The sequence below is a fragment of the Anabrus simplex genome, chromosome 4 (genome assembly GCF_040414725.1).
Source record: "Anabrus simplex isolate iqAnaSimp1 chromosome 4, ASM4041472v1, whole genome shotgun sequence".
Taxonomy (NCBI): Eukaryota; Metazoa; Arthropoda; class Insecta; order Orthoptera; family Tettigoniidae; genus Anabrus; species Anabrus simplex.
Window position 1 is genome coordinate 102405877 of NC_090268.1, and position 14360 is coordinate 102420236.

At 38.0% G+C, this 14360-nt stretch overlaps 1 protein-coding gene across 6 annotated transcripts in view; it reads right to left on the reverse strand.

Annotated features, from left to right (window-relative positions):
• The window catches only part of LOC136871660 (protein dead ringer), a 917083-nt gene that overhangs the window by 555237 nt on the left and 347486 nt on the right, over positions 1 to 14360 (reverse strand). For all 6 annotated transcript variants that reach the window (XM_067145149.2, XM_067145146.2, XM_067145148.2 and 3 more), the window contains exon 2: positions 8196 to 8318. In XM_067145149.2, coding sequence (XP_067001250.1) covers positions 8196 to 8318 — 123 coding nt within the window. The remainder of the gene's footprint in view (positions 1 to 8195; positions 8319 to 14360) is intronic.

The window sequence follows — 14360 nt, forward strand, 5'->3', positions numbered from 1 at the left end:
TCCTGTTGCTTTCCTCACCGAGCCAGAAGCTGCTCTTACATATCAGTCTGCCAAGCCTACTGAAATGCATGCACCAACCGACCCTATGAGCAACGTTTTCACACCATTCATAGCAGGGACTGGCTGCACAAGGAATGGTATTACTAGCATCGCTCATACCTCAGTCACTTTCATATTGTCAAAGCCAAGGATAAGACAGACAAGTCAATGAAAGTAACGAAATTGCTCTAGCCTATACCAGAAGACATAGTGCACTGTAAACACTAGGTTCTGCCAGCAAAGGCATAAGAGATAATATAAATGTAGGAAATGCAATGTAGCAGAGGAATCAGCTGGGCAGAATCAGACTCTCCACTCTAGGACTACCAGGTGAAGAGAGAAAAAATCCAAGAAGACCCAATAAGAACAACCTGCAGCTTTGTGAAGGGAGCAGGTACAGTATATCTAGTGGGAAAGAAGAAAAAACATGGTAGCGAAAGATCTTAGAGGTCGACGCTAATTAGGAACTAATATTTAGAGGCCCCATGAAGAAAAGAAGAAGACGACCTGGACCGCTCAATACACTAAGTCATTGTGTAAAATTTTGAAATACTTAAGGCACGTGTGAATTTGTATATGATGATGCTGGATTTAGAATGTTAAACTAGTCTTATTTCTTATAATATTTTCTTTCCATGGAATCGGTGGTTGTTGTTGTTGTTGTTGTTGTTGCTGTTGCTGTTGCTGTTGTTGTTGCTGTTGCTGTTGTTGTTGCTGTTGCTGTTGTTGTTGTTGTGTAATTACGTTTCAACTTCTGTAAGTGACCATTGCCACCGGGATATTTCCCAATTGCGATGTATTTGTTAATAATAATAAAATAAAAAAATAATAAGGTAACCTGAAACAAGAATTCAGTATGCTAGGAAGTCTGGACAATATCAGGAGCCTGACTGTATAAAAATCCCGAAAATGAAATTAGTTTATGAACATTTTAAAAAATACCCAAAATATGATATTAAAATTGGAAATATAACGCAAAATAAATACAATATTGTCCCAAGTTTGTTTAGAAGACCAGCAGAAAACAGCACACATTTCTGACATTCTTTTCTGCTTTCTATTTTTAATAACTCACTGCTAATGATGCAAGTTACCTTCCAACATCATTAACCACGCGATTTTTCAAAGGAAGGAAATCTAAAATGACCAAACAAAGTCATTTGGCACAAAATATGTGAATAACTTGGAGAACTACTAAAACAATTTTAACATGAAGAAAAATATGCATTTATATCCCTTTTAGTCAAATATAACTTAATAATAAAGTAAAATGTGCATTTATGACGAATAACAACAGTGCAATCGTGTTCACAAAATCCAGAAATGTGTTTTAAGTTCTTAAAAGTAAACCACGAAACGACACGACATAGAAGTTTTACCAATCATGACAAATAACACCCAGTTTTGAAAAGTCCAATTCGTTGCAAACTGTTTATCAAATTTGAGTTTTTATTTTGTAACTAAACGGGGCCCTCTTTATTATGAAATATCCATACATTCTCTAATTGTCTTCTTTAGACAATGTACTTCAATGTCCTTTCCAAGCAGAACTTTTCACAGATCATGCACAATGATGAACTAATATTTACATAATAAAACTATCCGCACAGTTCACATGGGTTTTACGACAGATGGAGCACACTCAAAGTAGAAAAGAACAATTTGTTTAGTTTTAGAACAATATCTGCAGAATACACTGAAAGTTACCTAAATTTGGTAAAACGCAGAGAGTGGTTATGCGGTTTGGTCACGTGGATGTCTGAAGATGGTTTCCCGTGGTGCCACATTTTCACACCAGGCAAATTAATTAAGGACATGGTCGCTTCCTTACCACTCCTAGGCCTTCCCTATCCCATCGTCGCCGTTAAGACCTACCTGTGTCGGTGCGACATACAGCAAATTGGAAAGAGAAATTGGTCAACTGTGTTGTTGCTTCCTTTAATGGATTCCGTGCGAGTGTAGAGGTATGAGCGGTGAGTGTAATCGTAATTTATTGGGATTACAATTAGAAAAGATATGGTCCTGGAAAAAAAGGGGAATAACCGCTTCTGGGATACCCTGTAGCAAGATTCTAACCAACTTCCCACTTTTGTTACTGGAGGCTGAGGGCTCCCAGTCCACACCCTCATGCTAGAACTTAAAATTCTTCGTGAGTAGAAATTCAGTCTGCGTCAAAATGGAAGCATTACTTTGGGAATGGTTATTCCATTTGCACTACTAGTACCCATATTGCAATTAAAACTACGGAATGAATTAATCATAACCCAGATATTTTTTTCTTTTGAAATGCACATAACAAACAAGTTCAATGAAAAGTAAAACTATATTTGCTGCGGAGGAGAGAACAAAATTCATGAGAGGTTGATACTTTCCACACAAACTGACAGAACTGCGATCTGAAACGGATCAACACCTCCTGGAACGATCAAGGATGCTAACATTTAATAAACTGTTGATGTTCGTACCAAAATGTGATCTCAAAGTCTATAGTTGCATCACCCATTGCATGTTCTAAATGATTTCTACTTTTCAGATTTCACACCTACTACCCCAGTGGTCCCACAACTCACGATCGGGTTCAGTCGACTTTTGAATAATGATTGATTGCAATGTTATATTTTTGTATTCCTCTGTAGTTGATAACACGCCGTCGTACAGTGTGCATTTGAGAAAGGTATGGTGGTTACACAATACTGTAAGTAGTCAAGTGAAGTTAATTACTCATGCTTCGTAAGCAATGACTTTCAGTACTCTAAATTATTTTAACGACTTATAATTTCTAATTTGAAAAGTACTAAAGGGAAATGGAACATCAAACTGAATGGCAGACTTCATTCTTTCTTTCTAATTTTTTAATTTTGAATCCGTGAACACTTTCCTATTAAGTGGTATGTAAAATACCGCATTCTAATACCTCAACAACAAATTCTGCACGTACTTAAATCTGTGACTGTAATTACTGTAGGCCTACTATCTCCTGTAACTTTATTTTTAAATATAATTTCGTTTGTATTTTTGCCATGCATATGCTGAAATTGATGGCAGTGTCAATTGATGGTGTTCAGATGTAATAACTATGTTCACGGCTTCCATCATCACCTTCAATAACTTCTGTTCGGGACAAAATTCTGGCACTCTCGCGTCTTTCAAATCCGGTACCAGTAAATTATTATTATTATTATTATTATTATTATTATTATTATTATTATTATTATTATACAAATCAAAGTCATCCCCCTTCCCCCACTTTTCCATCGCAATCATCACCTTAATTCAAATGAATTCTCCATGAATGAGTCGGTAATCACACCCAAGTCTATTAGTCATAAGGCGAAGAATAATCGTAGATCACAGCTGTTAGCGAGAGCGAGAGAGAGAGAGATCACATAAAATGGGTCTTGAATTTTAGACAAAAGTATGCTTTTACGTTGTATTTGACTAAAATTCTTCTTTATAAGGACTTTCTTTATTTGAGCTTCCAAATTTATATTCGAATAGTTTTATCCAGTTCCTCGGCTGACTTAGCTGAATGATCAGTGTAATGACCTTCCGCTCACAGGGGCTTGGGTTCGATTCCTGGACGTACTGGTAGTAGTAATAATAGAAAAATATGTACTTTCTTCATCTGTATAGGCATTCCTTACAGTCCTGTTAGCTGTATACTGCACTATGTTAATTTACACGTCCTGGCACTTCACTGCGCAGACACGAGAACTGAGCCGGTTAGTTCACATCAAGAGTGGCAATGTCAAGCTGTTGGCATCGCGTGTACAAACAGGTTGCATATGACCTCGTAGCACAGTATGTAGTTGAATTAGCAACGACCCCCTACTGATCTGGTTTCGTCACTATTCGACGAGTGTCCTGCCAGAGAAATAGCCGGTATCATTTTTAGTGTATGGATTGATCAAATGCTCCACTCTTTCTCTCCGTAACATCCAGATGCTATGTTGTCATTGCCAAAAGGCGAATTTATAGATTCGGAAAGTGATTAGGTCTGTCCAGTCTCCCAATTCAGAGGTTAGCTGGGTCTCGAAATGCACCGCCAAATATGTGGTTATGGCGCAAACACGATGCCATCAATGAGGCCTAACAGACATGGTGAGGAGTGAGGTAGTTTTCCATTGGTTTCCTTGTTGGCCAGAAAATGCTATTTCAGATCCAAAATGCAGTGATAATTTCAACAGTCACGTGCTTTTAATTTATCCAATTGTTTACGCTTTGTCTAGATGGTGATGGTGATCATTGCTTTAAGAGGAAGTACCACTTGGTAACCATCCTATAAATGAAAATATCGACCAAAGAAAGACAAGGGCCACGAAGGGTGTGAAAATAAAACACTCCCTAGACCACGAGTTCTCTAATACCGTCCGTGTCGGAAAAGAGCAAGAGTTGACCAAGGGAGGTCGGATAGGATAGATGAAAGTGAGGAGCCTGGCACAAGTAAGTGGAGACAATGCCAGGACTCTGCCTAGGGCCCCGTAGTCGCCAACCCACGATCTTAAGTTAAGAGACCCTGGATACCCGTTTAGTCGCTTCTTACGACGGGCAGGGGATACCGTAGGTGTTATTCAACCGCCCCCACCCACAGGTTTTCTTTTGTCTAGAACTTTCAGCTGTCTTTATTTCTAGGACGAATATCTTTTATTGCTTGGTAATAAACAATGCGCTTTCCCAATTCAGGGCTTGCGATAAAACAATGCCTAGTGAAGAATACGATTATCCAATTAGAAATAAGAGGATTTAAAATAAGTTACAATAGGACAGCAATTAATTTATTTAAATTATTTTATAGTATACAAAAGTTGTATAATCATTTTTCTCCTTGTCAGAATCACTGCAGTTATTGTAATCATAGTTTGTATTTTACTCACTTATTTCTGAGATTAATTACTTCTGGTTCTGTATAGTTCTCCATTTTGTCTTCTGAGAGACTTAGTCGAGTACAATCCAGAACACCAAGTAGCTCTACTCCTTTTAATATCCGAATTCTAAAATAAATAATAAAGTTTTGAAACGAAGAAACCGTCCAATCTTAGAAGTGAAGCTTCCACGGTGTGTAGAGTTATTTATTTCCTCTTCCGAGTTGAACCGTGTTGCTGTTTTCTGTGTGTTTGACTACAACCGAAGTTTCTATGGCAACCACACCCCTTATTCGCTTCTTCCCACCCAGACAGGTAGTAAACGGACCTTCCTCTAATAATAATAATAATATTAATATTAATATTAATAATAATAATAATAATAATAATAATAATGTTATTTGTTTTACGTCCCACTAACTACTCTTTACGGTTTTCGGAGACGCCGAGGTGCCGGAATTTAGTCCCGCAGGAGTTCTTTTACGTGCCAGTAAATCTACCGACACGAGGCTGACGTATTTGAGCACCTTCAAATACCACCGGACTGAGCCAGCATCGAACCTGCCAAGTTGGGGCCAGAACGCCAGCGCCTTAACCGTCTGAGCCAAAAAGAACTGTCAAAATGTATATATCAATATTAAGACTATAGAGAACGTAATTTTTTTTTTTTCAATTTGCTTTACATCGCACCGACACATATAGGTCTTAGGGCGAAGATGGAACAGCAAAGGCCTAGGAATGGGAAGTAAGTGGCCGTGGCCTTAATTAAGGTACAGCCCCAGCATTTGTCTGGTGTTGAAATGGGAAACCACCGAAAACCATCTTCAGGGTTGCCGACAGTGGGGATCGAACCCACTATCTCCCGGATGTGAGCTCACAGCTGCGCGCTCGTAACGGCACGGCCAACTCGCCCGGTAACGTAAGTTTTAAAGCCTTGGTTAGCTGCTTATCCGCTCGCTCACGACCGGTAAACTTCTAACCGTGGTAACACGTCAAAAATTTCAAAACCCGGCTTGGTGTAACTGAAATTCAACCTAACCATGGTAAGTTATCAATTTTGCCACGGTTAAGTCGTATCCGAGGGTGACGCACCCAGACAGGAGACTTGTGGCTTGTACCAAGAAACGGATGCAAAAATACCGTTTCCATCACGAAATAGCAACAAGCTACAGGCATAATGTTTACCTCAATGGGATACAGAAATATTGAGTAAATCTCCCGTTGGTGTCAAACAAACGAAAATATTTCTCCACATACCAAAAAACAACCTTTTCTCGAACACCCACCTCCCACACTTCTTACCCATACAAGCAGTCCCTGGGTCTGTTAAGAAGACTTCTGGCCAGTCAGATATCTCCTGACCCTGCGTTATAAATCCTCAACAACATCGCTTGGCTTTAGTGTTCGACTGTACTAATTTATTAGACAGCTATTCAGCTGACCTAAACAAGACGGAGCGATCACAGTTCCAACCTTCAGACAAAATATTACCAGAACAAAGTTTTGTTATTACTTTCTTTACAAGTTTCCTTATGTCGCATCGACACAGATTTTATTGCAACGATGGGATAGGATAGAGCTAGGAGTGGGAAGGAAGCGGCCGTGGCCTTAATTAAGGTACACCCCATCATTTCCCTAGTGTAAAAATGGGAAAACCAAGGAAATCTCTGTTCAGGGCTGCCGACAGTGGGGTTCGAACCTACCGTCTCCCGAATACAAGCTCACAGCTGCGTGCCCTTCACCGCACCGGCAACTCGCTCCGTATATTACTTTCTTAAATTGATGTTGTATGACTCTGATAATTTACGACTTACAAGTAACATTCTCAAAGAAGGCGCTTTTTGGGCTCCAAATACTAAAATTACGAACTATTAACTTTGTCAGTGACTCAGACATAGCATATCACTCATGATCGCAATACGCCGGCTCGATCCCTAATACATTTTTGAAGTGGGGACAATATTTTCGGCTCCATGTCGTAATTTTAAAAACCTCTAGTGGATCAATTTCAGTCGAAAAGCACTACTCAGGTTTAGAAGCTGCCCAGTAGAGTTATATCATAGCAAGTCAATGACACGCCTTTAAATGCCATCGACCTCGGGCGTGATCGAACTCAGTACCTCGAGAACAGAAGGCCAGCAACTAATAAACCACCCTACTAAAGTCAGCACCATGAAAATAATAATAATAATAATAATAATAATAATAATAATAATAATAATAATAATAATAATAATAATAATAAGATAATAATAGCTATACGTTCCACAAACTACTTTTACGGTTTTCTGGAGACGCAGAGGTGCCAGAATTTAATCCCGCAGGATATATTTTACGTGCCAGTAAATCTACCGACATGAGGCCGACGCATTTGAGTACCTTCAAATACCACCGGACTGAGCCAGGATCGAACCTGCCAAGGTGTGGTCAGAATGCCAGCGCCTCAACCGTCTGATATGAAAATGATAACTAAACTGAAATCATCTTACATTTTATATATTAATGTACAATGCTAGAGTTAACAACTCGGGTACTAATTGTTATTTATAATATACATTTACTGGTAGGTAATGAAATATATTTTTAAGACGAGAGTTTTAGTTTGTCTTCGAATAACTGGTTTGATAATATAAGATCAATTAAATCACATTTTCTGAATTTTAATTTAAGATTTTCAATAATAATAATAATAATAATAATAATAATAATAATAATAATAATAATAATAATAATAATGATGTTCGAATCCCACTATCGGCAGCCCTGAAGATGGTTTTCCGTGGTTTCCCATTTTCACACCAGGCAAATGCTGGGGCTGTACCTTAATTAAGGCCACGGCCGCTTCCTTCCAACTCCTAGGCCTTTCCCATCCCATCGTCGCCATAAGACCTATCTGTGTCAGTGCGACGTAAAGCCCCTAGCAATAATAATAATAATAATAATAATAATAATAATAATAATAATAATAATAATTTCGTGTTGCTACTTTTAGCCGGGTGCAGCCCTTGTAAGGCAGACACTCCGATGAGGGTAGGCGGCATCTGCCATGTTATTTCACGTAACAGATTTTAAATTTAAATCTAATATTTGTCGAGCTGTGCAATCTTGAAATCACGGGAGTTTCCCCTGGGATCGACAGAGGACAAGAGGAATGGTGTTGATATTACTTTAATAACAAGCGATATATCAATCGTCAGAATTTGTAGTTCCATGGAAAACATGGAAACAATACTGACAAGAGCCAATTTTGACAGATGATACTGTTATAATTGTTGTTGTTATTATTGTTATTACCTGCTGTTTGAGCTTGGCCAGAACTGCCGGGTCGCCCACGTCCTCCACGGGAATCCGAGATAGTGCGTCTTCGCTGTCATCGTCCTGGAGCTCTGCGTCGCTCATCTCCTCGTCGTTGTTGGACTGGAAAACGAGGCCGCAATCAGTCCACTGTTTTAACCCCAAAAGTATCATATTACACTATCTATGAGTATATATGAGTAGGGGTGTGATTTTGAAAATTTGCTAATGATACCGTCACTATCTGAGCCTGCAGAAGATCTGGAGAAGTTACTAAATATATGGAGGAGTCTACGATGGACATGAAACCTGAGTAATGGACAGAGTACAGATTTGTAGGCACTGATAGGTTACTGCAAACTTACTTAAGTCAGTAACAAGTATACCCTACCCTGTACAACTGTTATGCTATGAGATTTGCATAGATATTAGGGGTACGGACTATAGAACTCCTAGAATTTATGTTACTCTCGCTGCACTAAAGAACGACACTTCCTATTACCTCAATTAGTTTGCATTCTAACCTATCACCGCCTAAAAATCCAATGTGTAGTAATAGACTACAGTCGAACGAAGTTAGGTGATATAGGAAATTATTCGAGTAGAAATCTTGAAAGAATATTGTTTTTTGAGAAGTAAAATCACCAATGATCGCAGAAGTAACCGACGGCATAAAAGACTGCACTACCACAAGCTCGAAAGAAACTGTGTTCCCCTCAGACATAAATATGCATATTAGAACAATGTATGTGAATTCCTGTGTGGAGTGAAACGTTGATAATTAAGGGTATAGAAAGAAAGTGGACAGAGAACTACCCTATGTGGGTGTCATAGAACAATTTTGAAGGTGAGATGACTAGACCGATAACGAATGAAGAAGTCAAACTGGTGACAGGAGAATGATTTCCCTAAGTCTGGCTAGGAGAAGAGAGAGACTGATAAGACACGTCTTGGACCACCCAGTATCTTAGTTAATTTTTATTTACGTTTCTGGGTTTAAAATGCGAGGGTCGAACGAAGACATGAATATGGCAAACAGATTAGATTAAATGTAGGATGCAATGAAAAGGTTGGCATAGGATAAGGTGGCACAGAGACCTGAATCAAACTAGTCTGTAGATGACCCAAATATCAACAGTATATTAGTACTTACATAACACTACCCTCCACCACAATAACACGCAGTTACTTACACATGGCAGATGCCGCCCACCCACATCGGAGGGTCTGCCTTACAAGGGCTGCACCCTGCTAGAAATAGCCACAAGATATTTTAAAAAAATTTAAGTACTTAAACTTGATATACTACAGTAAATACGAACAGATGAACAATCAAATATTGTCGCATCTCGGGGGACATGAAAAATAATAAGTCTACTTCGCCTATATTCGGTTTGTACAGTGTAACCGTACAACAGGGTTACAGATTCCATTCATTATTATTATTATCATCATTATTATTATTATTATTATTATTATTATTATTATTATTATTATTAACCCGATTCATTTGATTTTTTATATTCTGTTTCTCATCATTTAGACTGTAATAATTAGGTATCACGTATATTATTGTATTTCATCATAGGTTAAGTGAATATGTTTGTAATTATTCTGTATTGTAGTAAGTGAGATTTGTTGGTTTCATATTGTCATGCTGTGGCTTGTAACTTTGGCTAGATGAGCTGGCATAGTATTTTGCAATCGAGGCTATGTTTAACTGGGAATGTTGTGTACAAGGAGATTTCCCGGTGACTCATTCGGTACAGTCATTCTCGGACCGCTTGGGTAAGCTTAGACAACGCTTGACTGATGACATCAGTGCGTGGACACGTGATTGCGACCAAGTGTCAGTATTCGCCAGCTACTGTATGTGGAAGTGGAAGGGATGAACAGGAGTAGGGAGAGGAGTCGTCATCGCGAGGTTATATAAAGTCAAGGCGACGGTGGGGAGAGGTATTCAGTTCATGATTTTGTTCTTACTCAGTTCATAAGCAGTTAATATCGTGCAGATCATATGTAACAGCCAGATGTATCAAATGGAAGAAGTGGTCTTAGTGTGATGGTAAGAGCTAAGAGTTGTGTTTTCAAGAGGTCCGGTAATAATCGAGGAGGTCTACAAGTGGTGCTTGTATCCGAGCAGAGACGGGTACTATGCTGATAAAGAAACATCATCTTCTTGTGAGGATGGACTTCACAAGATGTTTCAATAATATTTTCCAATTATTTAAAATATATTGAGTGGACGTAATTACATTGGAGCTCCCTACACGCGTACATGGAATGTAGGCCAACTCCTTGTTATATAAGAAGACTACAACAGACGGCTCCCGACTTCAGCTCACAGGTTTTCCCAAGAATTTTCAAGTTCAACAGCGGTGTATGCAGACAACAGGTAATTAAAGCATCAGACATGTTATGCATTCATAACATGAAGAAGAGAGTAATCAGCGGCGATATCATATCGCACTTCAAGTTCATGCCAATAGCTTTTTTTGTTTAGATTAAACTTTCCTTTTATTAGTACCGCAAATCTCACGATATATTTCTTTTGTTAAATTAAAACACGTCAATGCTTGTTCATTGTGACGTAAATTATAGTCATAAACTCAGTTTTATTTTAATTATAATAAGTGATTCCAGTTCCATGTACAATCCTCAATTGTGGAAATGCAACAGTAATTTAATATTTTCCTGATCCATATCCCTGTATATTGCCAGATATGTGAGTTTATCACCTCACGCCTTGAGATAATTGATATAAGAGGTATGCTCTACCGAATTTTGTTGTTTTTCTTAAAAAAACAACTGGCGCTCAAACAAATGTTATTTATATTGTGTGGAAGATATGAAAGTATAAGAGTAGTGGTTGGAGTAGCCACAACGTGTCGCCAGCAACGTGGGACTCGAAAGGTTCAGAAAAAGTGTTTCTGAATGGCAATATACATAGATCAGTTCTTTTAATGAGTACGCACATGTTAAATTCACCGAGTAATGTTAGGAAGGTCATTTTGTTGAAGTTTGTATTTAAGGGGTAATGTCAAAGGAAGTGCAAGGGGAAATAGCTTTGAGATCGCGAAAAATTAGTAGGAAACCGAAGATGGACAAGGATAGCAATATGCAGTCAGGTGATGAGGCTGAGGTTATTGTGTCCAAGGAAATCCAAGGTGGTAACATAAATAGGAAGTTGGTGACTAAGGTGGGACCTACTGAAAGTCAGAAAATAGTAGAAACTGAGGAAAACGCTGTCACGCAAGATCAAAGTAAAGGGGTGATTGACCTGGGTTTATTTAATTTGCTGATGTCCAAAATGACTGAGCAGAATAATATCATTAGTGAGAAAATTGAATCTCAGAATATTATTATGAGTGAGAAAATCGAAACGGTTATTAGTGAAAAAATTGAATCTCAGAATAATATCATTAGTGAGAAAATTGAAGCTCAGGGTATTAGTATTAATAAGAAGATCGATGATGTTAGTAATAAGATAGATCATAAGGTGTTAGAAATAAGTAAGCAAATTAATAATTTAGAAAGTAAGGTAAATAGGGAGTGTAGTGACATCAGAGCTGAGATGGAATTGGGTCGGAGCAATCTCCATGCGGAAATAGAGCAAATTAGTGAAACATGCATCAAACAGATTGATGAATTAGGCGCCAAGATCGAGTCTAATAAAGGAGAAATCAATGAGTTAGTAGAAGAAAGGTTTGAAAAGATAACCAATACAGTGGGGCAAGAAACTAGGAAATGTATTAGTAGGGTAGAACTTGTGGAAAGAAAACTTGGAGAAGTAGGTGATCTAGGGAGTGAGCAGAAATCATTATCACAGAAGGTGAGAGAATCGGAAAAAAAGTTGGAGGAATTAAGAAAAATTCAAGAAAAGACTGAGGAAACAGTGGAAAAAAAATTTCTGAGTTGCCAGAGAGTACTCCAGCAAGAAGTGCGTGATAGTAAGAATGTACGTGAGATAATTGTAAATAATGGTTTAATCACTAGAGATCATGATTTACCTAAGTTTTCTGGGAAAGAATTTAACCCGATGGAATTTATGAGAGTAGTAGAGAAGAAATTTGCTGTTCAATTAAGAGACAATATTATTAGCTGGGAAACTGTATTGGAGATCTTATCTAATGCTTTCGTAGGAGAGACTAAGTCTTGGTTTCAAGTATATAAAAGCTCGATGTCTAGTCTAACTGAATTTAAGGAGAAATTCATGGCTAAATTTTGGAGTGAAGGTGTTCAGAGTAGAGAGAGAGAGAGAGTAATGTTTGGCAGGTATAATTCTAACGAGGGTGTTAGAATGACTGAATACTTTTTGGCTCATGTTTTGGTGTGGAGAAATTTAGAATGTATTGGACCTGAGGCTGATATAGTTAGACTTATGGCTAAGCACTATCCCGATAGAATAAGAGAAGCTGTTTGTATGCAAAGAGTGGAGACTATTAAGGAAATGGAGATTTTGTTGGAAAGTTTTGATGCTTTAGGTAGTAGCTTGAATAATAATAGGACACTAAATAGGAATGTAGAAGGAAGGGGTAACCAATCTAATAATCAGGACAGGACTATGAATAGTCGTAACTACAGAAGAGAATATCAGGAGAGACCTAATAATTTCCACAGGGAGAGAAATTATCAGAATAGTTCGGAAAATTTCAGGACTGGGAGGCGTGATTATGGTAATCAACCAGAAGCTGGGAGGCGGGAGAATACAGGCCATAATAATAATAATAATGACGCTAGAGGAAATAGGCAACAGGGGAGGCCGACTGAGGTGTGTACCCAACAAGTCGTAACCGAACCAAGTACTTTAAACGCGCAACGGACTGTATAAACAGGTCACTGAGACAGTCCGTAAATGGTGAGTTCACGTATAAGGTAGATAAGTATGTTAATGTCGATCAGCCTATAGTTGTAAGTGAACATGATTGTGACCTAAGTAGCAATAATTCAAATGTTTTAAGTGACGACTTAATCGTAGACAATAAATTTTATAAGTGTAATTTAAATTTAGATATAAGGCAAGATTTGTTAAGTGATCTTATATTATGTAATGAGGATAATTTAAGTAGTGTTACTGTTACACCGACGATTGAACTGCTGATATGGGGCAGAAAAGTTAAGATTTTGTTGGACTCTGGTAGTGAGAAGTCATGTGTAAATTCCAAGCTGTATGAGGAAGTTTTGAGAGAGAAGTATGAGGTAGCGGAAATTCCAGTGAGGAATACGTTCATCGTAACAGCTGTTGGAAACAAGTCTCAAAGAGTGAATAAACAAATAGCTGTCCCCATTAGCATAAGTGGAGAATGTATTTTCCAACCATGCTTAGTAGTGCCTAATTTAGTTTATGCCGTTATTTTAGGTACCGACTGGTTAACGTGTCACAAGGCTAAATTAAATTTTGATCTGTGTAATGTCAATCTTATTTGGGGAAAGAGTAGCAGGGAAGTCAGTTTACCATATGATGATTTGTCAGAAATTAGTGCGAATAAAGTGTGTTCTAGTACGGAAGGATCTTGTGAAATTCCTAATATGAGGAAAAATATTGATGTCTGCCATGTGTCTATACAGAGAGATTCTAGAGATGAATTGTATGAGACAGTGGAGAAATGTAAGTTAGCGGAAAGTCAGAAGGACGAATTGTGTGAATTATTGATATCACATAGTGATGTTTTTAGCGATCGGCCTGGTAGAACACATCTTTACGAACACAAATTTAATGTTATTGATAACTCAACTTTTGTAGGACCGAAATATCCCATTCCGTTAAAATACGCTAGCGCGGGTGAAGAGCAGATTGACATTATGCTAGATTATAATATAATTGAACCATCATGTAGTCCTAATTTGAATCCACTTGTTATTATACCTAAGAAGGATAACACGGTAAGTTTGTGCATGATAATTTTTGTAAGACTATATTGGATGAATTTGAGCTTGGTGACAAGGTTTTACTCAGAGTGCCACTCCCGTCATCAGCAGAAGCTGGTCAATTTTCTAAGTTTTTCTTGTTATATCAGGGATACTTCACCGTAGTGAAACGGATTGGGAAATGTGCTTATTCATTAGAAGACAAGGAAGGAAATATCGTAGGCACATACAATATAAGAAATCTTAAGAAATATATCATGTGAGTTTGTTGATTAATTTTCATTATTATGTTAATTC